The 13,656-nt window shown below is 41.7% G+C and overlaps 1 protein-coding gene across 11 annotated transcripts in view; it reads left to right on the top strand.

Moving 5' to 3' along the window:
- Positions 1-13,656, top strand: part of chd9 (chromodomain helicase DNA binding protein 9) — an 85,244-nt gene that overhangs the window by 45,829 nt on the left and 25,759 nt on the right. For all 11 annotated transcript variants that reach the window (XM_034220880.1, XM_034220879.1, XM_034220878.1 and 8 more), the window contains 9 exons: positions 198-315; positions 610-696; positions 960-1,097; positions 3,871-3,992; positions 6,124-6,367; positions 9,082-9,258; positions 9,429-9,572; positions 10,855-11,110; positions 12,422-12,632. In XM_034220880.1, coding sequence (XP_034076771.1) covers positions 198-315; positions 610-696; positions 960-1,097; positions 3,871-3,992; positions 6,124-6,367; positions 9,082-9,258; positions 9,429-9,572; positions 10,855-11,110; positions 12,422-12,632 — 1,497 coding nt within the window. The remainder of the gene's footprint in view (positions 1-197; positions 316-609; positions 697-959; positions 1,098-3,870; positions 3,993-6,123; positions 6,368-9,081; positions 9,259-9,428; positions 9,573-10,854; positions 11,111-12,421; positions 12,633-13,656) is intronic.

Below are 13,656 nucleotides of genomic sequence, written 5' to 3'. Positions count from 1 at the left end.
TTGGAGGTCCCCATGAAGGGCATCATTAATTTTAGGGTGAAGACTTGGTTAGGGTAAGGGTTAGGCATGTGTTGGTTAAGGTTAGGATAAGTCTCCAGGAAATTGGGGGATTGTCCACAGTATTGAGTATGTAGTCGCTTTGAATAAAAGCGTCTAACAAGTGACATGTAATGATGTAATGTGTGTGTGTGTCTCAGCTCCTACCTACACTGTGAGTGGGCCACAGAGCAGCAGCTGGAGAAGGACAAGAGGATTCCGCAGAAGATCAAACGTTTCAAGCTGAAGCAAGCACAGAGGGCACTCTTCTTCGCAGACGTAAGGATGTGTGTCTGTGTACACATTTCTTTATGAGCGCATTCACAATGTTATGAGCACGTGTGTTTCCACAATTGGTTGTCAGAGGAAATGTGTGTGCTTAGTGTATATGAATGTTCTGTGTGTCCGGATGTTTGATTCACTTTGAGTCTGTGTGGGCGGGCACATCTGTGTGCATATATCACAATCAATTTGCCTGCTCGGTTGATACAGTAGTGATACTTATCTCAGCTACCAGATGGTGAGTGGGCATTTCCATTGATTCTCTCTTGTTCTTTCTCTCTGCGTCTTCAGAGGGAAGAGGACCCCTTTAACCCGGACTATATAGAGGTAGACCGAGTGCTGGATGTGTCGTATTGTGAGGACAAAGACACAGGAGAGGTACAGTGAATCCTTTTTCTTAATGGTTAATTATATCCATGAGTAGCACTTTAGTGTTTATTTGTATCTACGTGCCTTTTACCCTTTTTCAGCTTTCTTGTTCCTTTCAGTAAACGCTCCACTCTAGCGATGTCTTTGTACAGTCTCAGTCAGGCCCAAGGCCATGCTATTGGGCTCCCTCGCAGCCTTTGTTAATATCATCAAAGCAGAGCGTGGCCTCGCTCTAGTCTTTTGCAGCGCTAACTCCTCTCTGCCTGCTGCAGGAGGTGGTGTACTACCTGGTGAAGTGGAGCTCTCTGGCGTATGAAGACAGCACCTGGGAGCTGAAGGACGACGTGGAACAGAGCAAGATAGAAGAGTTTGAGCAGCTGCAGGCAGTGAAGCCAGACTCTCGCAGGACGGTAAGTCATGACCATCCACATCAGAATCCCTTCAGTTCACAGAGGGGACATTTGCGTAGTTACAGCAGGAAAAAGAGCCACAGACAGCTTAATGTTACGTATGTTAAATATGTGACATGCATTTTAAAAAAAAGTACTAAGTTATGATATAATAAAAAATACAAAGTTACATAATAAAAAGAAAATACACATCCTGTAACAGTTCTACGGATTTAGCAGCCAGGTATATATTAGTTATTAACGGCATCTATATATATTGCACATATTACACATAGGTGGTTGGTATTTAACAGCAGCAAGCTACACAATTTACAAAATACACACCTTGTAACAGTTCTAAGGATATAGCAGCCAGGTATATATTACACACTTATTAACAGCATTTATATATTGCACATAGTTAGTTGGTATTTAGCAGCAGCGGGTGATATAGTCTGTGTTGTGATGTGTGTGTAGGGGGGGTCAACTAGGGGCTGTGCTGGTTGTATAGTCTGACCGCTGCAGGAAGGAAAGACATCGCTCACTTATCAATGTTTCCATGTCCCTCTATCACTCCATACTGTTTAAAGTATCTTAAAGTTGTACATTTGTTTAATTGTGTAGCTGGGTTAGAAGTGCTAAGTCAAATCAAATCAAGTTTTATTTATATAGCACATTTATAAAGGATTTTTGGTCGAGCCAAAGTGCTGTACATATAATAAAAATAGCCTACAGTAGAGACACTTTACAGCAAATACAACAGCACAGATTGTTCAGAATATCAGTATGAGAAAAACGACACCCTCTGTCCTTAGACCCTCTGTCCTTAGACCCTCTGTCCTTAGACCCTCTGTCCTTAGACCCTCACATCGTACAAGGAAACACTTCCAGAGAAAACCCACAGTTTAAAGGGAACATGGGAGAAACCTCAGGGAGAGCAACAGAGGAGGGATCCCTCTGCCAGGACGGACAGACGTGCAATAGATGCCGTGTGTAAATCGAAGAGATAATACATTTTACAGCATATAGACCGAATGTTAGGAAATGCATGTGTCTGTAATAAGAAGATGAATCCACGAGGATGTCAACAATCCTGTGGAAGCCATCAGGGAAGCAGCATGACGAGACCCAAGGCAGGACCGCAGAGACAGGTTCGGCCACGACCCGAAGTCCACGACTTAATCCAGAACTCAGGATAGAGGATCCAAGACACAGGACTACAGCAAGAGGATCAGCCTCGACTCCGGATCCCGGCGTAGAGATAGATACAAAACAAGAAAAAAGATTTGGCTGGGTTAATCGGAACAAGAGAATACACAGACACAGACAGAGAGGGAAAAGGTCATTGGATAAAAGTTATTCTTGATGACCCTCTAGAAAGATCTCATGAACTTCCCCACTCAATCTATCAAGACCCGAGCAGTTCTATTAGAAGTCCAAGGTAAAGGCACAGGCCGGCGCATACCGCTCATGGAATCCTTCACCATATGAACTCTAAGTCGTTAGCATCCCCCTTCTTTTTATTTAAGCAAGGCAAGTTTATTTATATAGCACCATTGAACAGAAGGCAATTCAAAGTGCTTTACAACAATGAAAGACATTTAAATGAATAAAAAACATTTGTTTAAGATACAGATTTCTTATAGTGCAATCTTTTGAGAATGTGTTGAAGAGCCACCAAACGTACTGAAGTGTTCAATTAAAAGGCATCATTAGCACCAAATGTGAGGGAGGAGAAAGTGACTTTAAGACGAGTGAACGAAGTTTCTGTTTTATCAGAAGTTAATTATCGCTAACATTTAAAGTGGTAAGAAAATAATAATCATGTTTTCAATTGTAACCTTTTTTTTACCGCTGTATGTATTGTAAGGTCACCAGACTTCACAAATATTTGTCATGTAAAATGTTCTATCTTCAATATTGAACGTTTTTTCTTTTACATTTGTCTTTACAACGTATTAATGTTGCTACTGGATGCTACTTCACTACTGTTCGCTTACTTTTTTAAATGGATACAACATGCACTACTTATTGGATTTGATTTGATTTATGTGGGCTTGCCTCTTTATGTAATAGGCGAGTCGACTCATCTTTAATTAGCAGTTTTTCTGCACAACAACATAATAATAAAGAATAAAAAAATAAATGTAAAAACTAAAACAAATCGCAGGCTTTGCAATTTGATAATCACATCATTTCAAATCGCGATTTCGATTTAAAATCGATTAATCGTTCAGCCCTAGCACGAAGGTTGTTACGCCGGTTGTTAAACAACATCGTTATGGGGAAATGCAAGTTTGCGTCCAAATGGTTGGAAGATAAGGAGGAAGGACAATCAATACTGTGTATAGTCAATGTGAGGTAAAGTGTGTCGCCAAGGTAACCGGTTAGAACTTGAAGTGGCGATGAGGTCTTAAAATGTATGGAAAGGGTCTTAAAAAAGGTCTTAAAAGGCATTACATCTGACTTCAGGATTCCTGCATATACCCTGATTTCCCCGCTGTGGGATGGTTAAAGGATTACATTTATTTTCTCTTGCCATTGTTACCAGTAGCATCGGTTTGAACTGCACCGCTTCCCAAAATAATACAAATGCATAAATACTTACAGCCATACATCTACACTGAGTGGTTCCAGGTGTACACATTTTCAGAACGAAAACCACCCCCCCAACACTGATTTCTGTGTTTCCCTACTTGCTTTACCTCTGAAAGCAGCACTCTGGCTTAATGTACTTGAACCGTAGAGTTAATTTCAAAGCTATTTTTAACTCCATGTAAAATGTGTCACGTAGGAGCGTCCCCCGGCCAATCTGTGGAAGAAGAGGGATCAGTCGAGGGAATACAGGAATGGCAACGGCCTCAGGGACTACCAGCTAGAGGGGGTCAACTGGCTCCTCTTCAACTGGTACAACAGGTCAGTTTGAAATATTCTAACTACAACCTGTTCACACTGAGGTAAATGTCACAGACTTGTATGCCTTTCAAGCAAATGCCTTGGCCCTGGGGCATCGGTAACATTGCATAAGTAAGCTAGCTCCAGTAGCTTCAGCACACTTCTCCAAAAAAGGACAAATATTACATCTAATATGAATATCTCGCACTTCAAACCGAATGGTAATCCCATTCTAATGGAAACCTACTGTGTATTGATAAAAGTGAATTATTGATGAATAATGAATCGCTTTTCCTGTTGGACCACGCTGCGATTTGACTGTATTCACATTTGGTTAGCCTGAGAGGAGAGTGAGATTTCCTGATTTCCAGGTGCTGCAACAAATCCTTTTCCTTCGCCCACAGTGGCAGAACGAAGCGCTTCACAGTACACCTGAAGAGTGTAGTGTCAGTGTGCTTGCATTAACCCAGGGAGATGACTCTATGTGTGAGCATGCTGGAGTTTCTCTGTGCCTACGCAGAGAGATTCATCAAACTTACAGAGCTGCTTAAGAGGCCAGTGGGAATATCTGCACGTTGCAATTAGCATCAAGATATAATACCCCCACCCACTGGACAGCTGAATAAATGGTTTTCTGGAGTACACCACGCAGCAGAGGCAGGCGCATTATGTTGAATCTCATCTCTTTGGTCTGTTATTACTGCTGATGATGACTATTGTACCGTGTTTATTCTTTAAGTATCATGGGATGTTTCCTCCTCTCGTAGTTTTCCCCCTTCTGTAGCCCAGCACACGTGTATCTTCTTTACTTTGAACGTGCCACAGAGATGCTGTCAGTGAACACACGCTACGTTGTTTATGAAACATTACACCTCACACAGCAATGTGGTGAGAGTTTAAACACCCTTTCCCCGACACATGTTGAACACGCAAGGGATATAACAGCATTTTCTCACAGGTGACGTTGACGTGTTAATGGCTTACACTCTCGCTTTTCTCGTATGTTTGTATTCTACTCCACTTCAATCAGGCGAGACACGTTTTCTTTTGATGTAACTATGTATTGCCGGTAATACACAGATGCATGTGTTTGGCGATTAGACCCCCGTTGTGCTGGAATATTATTCGGGAGGGGAAAAACCGAACCCTGGGGTCTAGACACGGGTGGTGGCGGAGGCATGAAGGGATTGATGGAGGTCGGTCTGAAAAGTAGTGGATGAGCTTGACCCTGGATTTGGAAGAAAGGAAGGTGGAGGAGGGCTGCGTTGAGTCACCTGAAAGGACGACTGTGAGGAAGGGGAGAGAGCAGATTTAAAGGTTTAGCAATGCACAATGATAGGCTTGTGGGAATAGAGGCGAAGTCCCGCCAATCTACTTCCGACCCATGGGACCTTATTTCGGAAAAATTATGTATTGAAGTCAATGGGGAGAGAAAACGTATCTTTCGATCCCGTTTGAATTATGCCACGAATTACACACATGATGTTTGTCAATCTTAAAAAATTATTTCTATGTCAAAAAAGTCACAGTTTGTCGTAAAACTGTTGAAATATAAGACTATGAAAAATACGCAACTAGAAAGACTACAAATCCCAGAGTCCCGGTCCCGCATGCTGGCTCTTAGGAACCGACTAACTCCCCTTGTGTGTATGTACAGCTCTCAACATGCCCAGACTTGTAGTGATTTTCACCTCTTTTAATACTTTCCGCCTCATTCTGAAAGAAAGAAGTGAAATGTTCCAACGTGACGGCCATCTTGGTGTGTGGTGCGGGATGGGAGATGTAGTTCATTGAGCGGTTTCACACAAAAACAAGTGTCACTTCACAGTTTTAGGACACATTTTATTTTTTTGCCTTGTAAAATTTTCTTTTAAATTGACAAACATCATATGTGTAATTTGTGGCACAATTCAAATTCGAAAGATAATCTTTCTCTCTCCATTGACTTCAATACTTTTTCCTAAATAAGGTCCCATGGAGGATCCCGGGAAGGGAGGGACTTCGCCTCTCTGTAGGTTTAGCTGGGGAGTGACGCCCCCGATCACTGATTGAGAGGAGAGAGAGTAGTAAGCTGGGAACATGTGATTGAATGACTAAAGACGGTCTTCCTGGTTGAACTTGCATTAAGCTTCAATTATCTTTCCCCCGTCAGACGGAACTGCATCCTGGCCGACGAGATGGGCCTGGGAAAGACCATCCAGTCCATCACATTCCTGGAGGAGATCTGCCGTGTGGGCATTAAAGGGCCATTCCTCATCATCGCTCCGCTCTCCACCATCGCTAACTGGGAGCGCGAGTTTCGTACTTGGACCTATCTCAACGTCATCGTTTACCACGGGAGCATGGTCAGCAGGCAGATGCTGCAGCAGTACGAGATGTATTTCAGGGACGCACAGGTAAACAGACATAGCTTTTTGCAGTGTATTATTACATTACAGTCTTGTGCTCGTACAAGTTCACTAAGCCTGAATACTCGTTTACATACGTTCAATTAACTGTCTGGAAAATACCAAATAAAAACATTGGTTGCATTTACGGGGGCCTATTATGCTCATTGGCAGGTTTATACTTGTATTGTGTGTCTCTACTGGGACATGTCTCCATGCTTTAATGTTCAAAAAGCTCTTTTTATTTCTGTCATACTGCCTGTGCTTCAGCGTTTATTTTCAGCGCTAGCCAATAGAAGTGTTGCGTAGTGATGTCACTATGGCCCATAAGTACACAGGAGACCAATGGAGGCATTTCAGGCAGGGGAGGAGGAGGAGGAGTGTGTGGGAGAGAAATCCCCTCTGGAAGGAAACTGAGATTTTAGCCTTTGCATTGACATAGAAATCACAACACACTACAGGAAAGGGAAAACCCCCAAAAGCCTAATGGGTAGTACGGCCACTGAATCAAAAACACACGAGACAGTTGCTCTCCAATGCAGACAGTAAATTACATGCAATCCATATTGATTTCAACTGTGTAAAAGTGTAAGGAGCCAACATTGACAGTCATAATCTGTGATACTGATTCCTTGAGAATGTAATTTTCATTTCATTTTTTATAAAATGCAAACCTTTTCTAAACGTTAAATACATCTTAGATTTGCAAACTATTTCCATTGTGTGTTTTAGGCAAGAACACTGCTTTCCTTCAAAGTGTTGTTTGTGTGTTCTGGCTCCACATGAGTTGCTTTGGCCTTAAGTAGCCGGGAATGAATCAACCCGGGCCTTCCTAACACAAATTGAATTTTTAAGAGTGATGTGCCTTTTTATTTTGCCCTGACATACCTCTCCTTTTTAAAGACGGACGAGGAAAAAGCAACGTCACTGTGCTTACCTTCAGACTGGAAAGCAGTGATTCACTTCGATTAAAAATAATCACAGTGCCTTTTAGAAAACAGCAGCTGCACTGTGTCAGCAGCATGACGTCCTGAGAGCAATCTAATGATGTGTTTGGAAACAGGAGGCTTGAATAAAACAAAAGGAGACAGATATTGAAAAGCCGGGTGGAACGTGATTACCGTATGTAACACGAAACCACAAACACTGGGACTCTGTAACTAATGCAGCAACCCCACTTACCACAATGTTTCCAGGCAAATATCACCTGTAGGAGGAAGGAGGGCGGCAGCTGGAGGATAGTGAATATCTCAGGAAAATGTTGAAGAAATAACATAAATATCTTATTTGAGACATTGTTAAAGGTTCGGTAGGTCGGCAGGATCTGGGAACAATAACTAGGTGTCATTATTTCGACTGACATTGTGATATGATTCATGATAGTTTCCACGCTATTCAAAAATATATGTAATGATCCGGGTGTGATATTTATTCACAGGGTCTGTACTCAACAATGGTTTTTATTAAGATTGGTTATACTTGCAGGGACGTCTCTACAGCATCACAGATCCTCATTCAAAATCATATTTACGTATATATTTTTTCCTTCTCTACCAAATATTGCACAAACTGCGATTTGGAAATGTTCAATATGGCCATTTCAAAAGGACGTGGAGCTTTAATTGTGCAACTCTAGTTTCACATTTTAGATAATTCAATGTAGCCAATGATATATTGCGTTTTAAGAGAGTAAGAGAACATCTTCCTAATTAAGCGGTACTAACGAAGCGTAAAACAGTGTTAAAAAAGGGCACGTTCCCGACAGTGAGGGGGCTGCTAGGTAGTTAGTGAGCCTTGGGCAGAGGCTTTCTGTGGTTGGCAGGCCATGTGATGTGTCACAACAGGCAGCGAGATGCTCTTAGTTTTCAGACGAACCGTGGTAGGAATGAAGGCAAAAGAGAGCAGAAGACAGCGCAGCCGCCACCAGGCTGTCTCCCAGCAGCCTGTGATGTCACCGCAGCCCCGAGGGGAGCTCTGTCAGCGGCGCTCAGGCGTATCGCAGAGAGAGGCGGCTCTACAGCAGGCTGTGGGAGGGCCTTATTGGATAACTGAGTATCCCTAGAGGACTGTTGTCAAGACAATCGTTACAAATGGAGAGGCGGGGTGAAGAAAAGCCTCCCCAGAAGGACAAATAAACAAATGGCAAAAAGACTCACAAGCAGGTGTGCACTCATGTTAGATTGGAGATAGCTTCACAATCAAGAGGTGTGTAGTAGTAAAGTAAGCCATGTGTTTGCTCTCAACAGCCACTACATTAGTACCACTACATGTTTTTAAAGCTCGGTTGGATGCTACAAAATCAGATGCTGTTGGTACCTGTACATGTGGTTAGATATGTAAATTGTAATCCCTGTACATTTTGCTGTATGATGTCCTTTTGTTGTTCTGTTGTTTATGTTTTTATGTCTTCCTGTGGAATCTACTGCTGCAGGTCTCCCTTGAAAAAGAGATCATTGATCTCAATGGGATTTGACCTGGATAAATAAAGGTTTTGAACATGGTTTTGAATTGAAACAGCACGAGGCTGCAAATTAGTGGGTTTCTAACTGTTAGCGGTTACATGCTCATTATATTCTCTCTGAAAACAGCTTTTCTTAATGACATTCTGCATCATTCAAATTTATAATACTATGAAGCAAATTAAACTTTAACACACTTCCACTTGTACTACATAATAATGCTTTGTCAACTAATTTGACACATGTTCCTGCATCCCTGTAAAGGGCCGTGTGATGCGAGGGGCCTACAAGTTCCAGGCGGTGATCACCACGTTCGAGATGATCCTGGGAGGCTGTCCCATTCTCAACGCCATAGACTGGCGCTGTGTTATCATCGACGAAGCCCACCGCCTCAAGAACAAGAACTGCAAGCTGCTAGAGGGCTTCAAGCTCATGAACCTGGTACATAACACACACATTTAGAAGTGTGATATGTGTGCATTGTTAAAGCTCTCGTTTAAAAACTAATGCCACCTATTTTGACTCAAGACTTTGTATCAAGTTCTCTAAAGTATAATGTGTCTAATTATCAAATGTTACATTCTCATTGTGTGTGTCTTGTTCTCTTTCAGGAGCACAAAGCCCTGCTGACCGGTACTCCTCTCCAGAACACTGTGGAAGAACTTTTCAGCCTGCTCCACTTCCTGGAGCCGGCACGCTTCCCCTCAGAAGTCCCTTTCATGCAGGAGTTTGGAGACCTGAAGACTGAAGAGCAGGTGAGCCCACAGATACATGAAGAATATGTCAATATGCAAATATTCCGTAAGTCAGAAATCCACATGTCAATGAATCAGTTCAGATGTGGTCTGGGCTTCTGGTGCCATTTGTAGTCCTCAACAAGGACACCCCACTTTTTGTGTTGTTGTTTGACACATTATTGTCTGTTAGAGCCCCACTAAACACGGCTTCAAAGACCCTATTGGTACAGATGGAACCACCACATCAACCATGATTATTGGACTGTGTGTTGACACAAGATAAAAGCGTTTTACCTTTTACTTTTACACTTGGCATTTCATTTTTAGGCTGAATCCCTAAAGAGATGCTCGAGGAAAGCATTCAATCATGTTTGAAGTGTTGTGCTCTTGCTGAAAGTAAACACTTTTGGAACAGCTAGTACTCAACAGGCGAGGATAAATAGAAGCTCTTTGTACCGGTGGAAATGTGAAAGCGTTTTATAGAAAGCGTTGCTGGTGCGGGTATCTTTCCTAAAAACTGTGTTAGTCAAGGGCCTGTGTGTGTACTACAAAAAGAGGGAAGCTGGCCCACTCATCGGGGTCGAGTAGTTACGAAGCTGTGGTGTTCTGCTGTGAGCACAAACTCATCATAGGAAACCAAAATAAAATCACTGGTTTTAAAACTTAACATATGAATATAAAAGTAAGACATTCTAATACATAATAACTCTACAGCTATAGATACATCAAATACAGAATATGAGCTTACATAGCCTTCCCCTGTGTTTTGATGTTATTTTAATGTTTCTAACATCTGCATACATCAGTCATTTAACACGTATTTCCATATTTGAAGTCTGATTATGCATTATGATCACATTTTGAAGACAATTATTAAAAACAACAAATGTAGTCTTAACTTGCGAATGGAAAAGTCACTGGAGCATGCACACATGTTCTGTAAGGACATGTATGACACTGGTGTTCATAGTCTTAATCAGACCCAGCTAAGACTCAGCATGTGTAACCCAACTCATCTGTAGATCACAATATCTTGCATCAGATACAGAATAATAATATTAATAACAATAGATTACATTTGTAAAGCGCCTTTCAAGGGACCCAAGGCCGCTTTACATGGTGAACAAACAAACAAACGAAAGGTTCAAATAATAAGTAGGAGTAGAAGCAGGGGGACTGTGATGGGTTAGGGGTCAAAGGCCATGGTGAACAGGTGAGTTTGTAATGATGACTTGAAGATGTCCAGGGAAGCAGCATTGCAGGACATGATATAACTGTCTCCTCCTCGTGGGGCCCACAGGTCCAGAAGCTGCAGGCCATCCTGAAGCCCATGATGCTGCGCCGGCTGAAGGAGGACGTGGAGAAGAAGCTGGCTCCTAAAGAGGAAACCATCATCGAGGTGGAGCTCACCAACATTCAGAAGAAATACTACCGCGCTATCCTCGAGAAGAACTTCACCTTCCTGGCTAAAGGAGCCGGCCAGGCCAATATGCCCAACCTGGTGAACACCATGATGGAGCTGAGAAAGTGCTGCAACCACCCCTACCTCATCAAAGGTAGGATGAAGTTGAATATAGGTTCATTACGCTCAAATGTACAATTGTGATCTTGGCAGGCAAAGCAGCAGAAGGTCTGTTATTACTCAGTTTCCTGTTTAGTCTTCAGGAGGTGTGTTTTGCTCACTTTTAAGTTCAGCTTCCTATCATTTGATTACACAAGTGACTGTTACATCAGACAAAAACAAACATATGGTCATTTCAACATATTTTGGATTTTGAGCATATGCACTGGATCTGTCGTGTTTTTGTGTTCGTTCCTGCTATCACAATGTAACTTATACATTAGGGCAGTGGTTCCCAACCTTTTTTCCCAAGAGCCCCCCCAAATGACTCCTGTTGGAAGTTGCGCCCCCCCCCCCCACACACACACACACACACACTAGGGGGGGGACGCGCAACAGCAGTAATTAAAGTTTAAAAGTCTCAAAATGCTACAACTACTGTCACAAACTGGATGAATGTGAAGTATGTTGTTAAAGGAGGATGAAAGCGTAATGAAGGAGCACTATTGGAGTGACTTTGATGGTTATTGGACTCAGGATTAATTCATTTGGATTCCCGCTGTATGAAGAAATTAAAGGACGGCGCAAGTGGAAACAATTCACAAAGGGATTAAACTGTTTAAAGCACATGCTCAGAGTAAGCCGGATTTTGCCGATGTGTTTATGTGGATTCAAAAGTCGTAAATAATCTACAAAATGATCTGATTGGAGCAACTATGACAAATAATCCATCTGAAACCGGCATGGACAATGACTATGTTTTAAAAATGCGCTTATCCAGAAAAGCCTGGTTTGGACACTTTACGGGCAGGAAGAAACATTTCTATTAAAGAAATAATTATACATTTCTGTCTTTTTATGCCTTTAGCTACTAACTTGAATTTGTATTAAAATTAATTAGTCAATTATTTGTTATATTGTATTGTAATGTAGAGACAAGGCTTTTAGTGACAATCATGTATTGCTTTACAATTATATGTAAAAAAAAAATTTTTTTTAAAAAGTCTAAATATGATATTTGGCCTCAAATCATCTGAGGCCTGGCGCCCCCCCTGCGATCTTTGGCGCCCCCCAGGTTGGGAACCACTGCATTACGGTCATCTCTGGTTAGGGGTTAGGGTTCTGGTTAATATTCATGAAATGTTACTTTATATGTTGCACAAGCATCTAAAATGTGATATTTAAAAATACTCTCAAATGCTTTCCCCTTTTTTGTACTCTCAAAAAAGGGAAAGCGCTGAAGTTAAATCTTGTTAAAAAAGCAATAAATCCACACGCTGACGTCCCCGTGTCTTTCCTTCTTCAGGGGCAGAAGAGAAGATCATGGAGGACTTCAGGGAGGTGTACAGCCCCAATGCCTTCGACTTCCACCTGCAGGCGATGGTACAGTCTGCCGGGAAGCTGGTCCTCATCGACAAACTGCTGCCCAAGATGAAGGCCGGGGGCCACAGGGTGCTCATCTTCTCTCAGATGGTGCGCTGCCTGGACATCTTGGAAGACTACCTCATTCAGAGAAGGTACGGGGAACAGATGATGATGGGTTTTTTTCATATACTGTACAGTATGGTTCAGATTTTAAAATGACTACAAACGTCTGAAAAAGTGCATTTTTGTAATCTCTTTTAGGGCTGTGCAATTAATCGTATTTTAATCTCGATTTTGGCTTGCAGCGATTACGAAAACAACGTAATCGAAACAAAACGATTATTATTTTTATTTGTACACAAGTGGTTTTTCAGTTGAATTAAACTTAAAGTTCAGGGTGATCAACTGTTCAAAACATATTGTTCAAAACAATTTTTTCAATAAATGGATGTTTTTAAAGTAAATGGATAATCGTTTTTAATAATCGTGATATCAATTATTGACCCAAATAATCGTGATTATGATTTTTGCCATAATCGAGCAGCCCTAATCTCTTTAAGACGATTCCAAGGTATTTAGACAAATATTATGCATTGAGGTTAAGAAAAATCAGCCATAACAAGTTAGCAATAGCCATTTAGCTTATATTTAATCCAACAGCATGCAAATAAAATGCTATAATGATATTAGTTCTGGAAAAAACACTTTTGCACTGTGATGTCATAATAATCAACTTATTTGTTGCACAGGTTCTTTCTTGATTAGCGCTACTGCTCAACATTTTTAAAGTCACTCTTATCCTCTTTTAGATTCAGAATGGTTTCAAGGAAGCACCAGATCTTGTGCACATGGCAGGCAGGACTTATTGGGACACTCGGTAGTTGCTCCACACGTTGGAGAGGATGTTCTGAATACTATGGCTGCAAATGGTTAGGGACACTATGTGTATAATAGTTTGTTTTTAGCATGTGATACATGACAGCCAAATGGCAGTGAGAGAAGTTGGCAGCAGCTTAGTGTTTGATCACATCTAATGAGTGAAATCAACACACACACACACACACACACACACACACACACACACACACACACACACACACACACAGACACAGACACAGACACAGACACACACACACACACACACACACACACACACACATTCACCCATTTATCTAT

Source organism: Gymnodraco acuticeps, unplaced genomic scaffold, assembly GCF_902827175.1.
Source record: "Gymnodraco acuticeps unplaced genomic scaffold, fGymAcu1.1, whole genome shotgun sequence".
In the NCBI taxonomy this organism is placed as follows: Eukaryota; Metazoa; Chordata; class Actinopteri; order Perciformes; family Bathydraconidae; genus Gymnodraco; species Gymnodraco acuticeps.
This window is presented reverse-complemented; position numbering and strand designations above follow the sequence as displayed.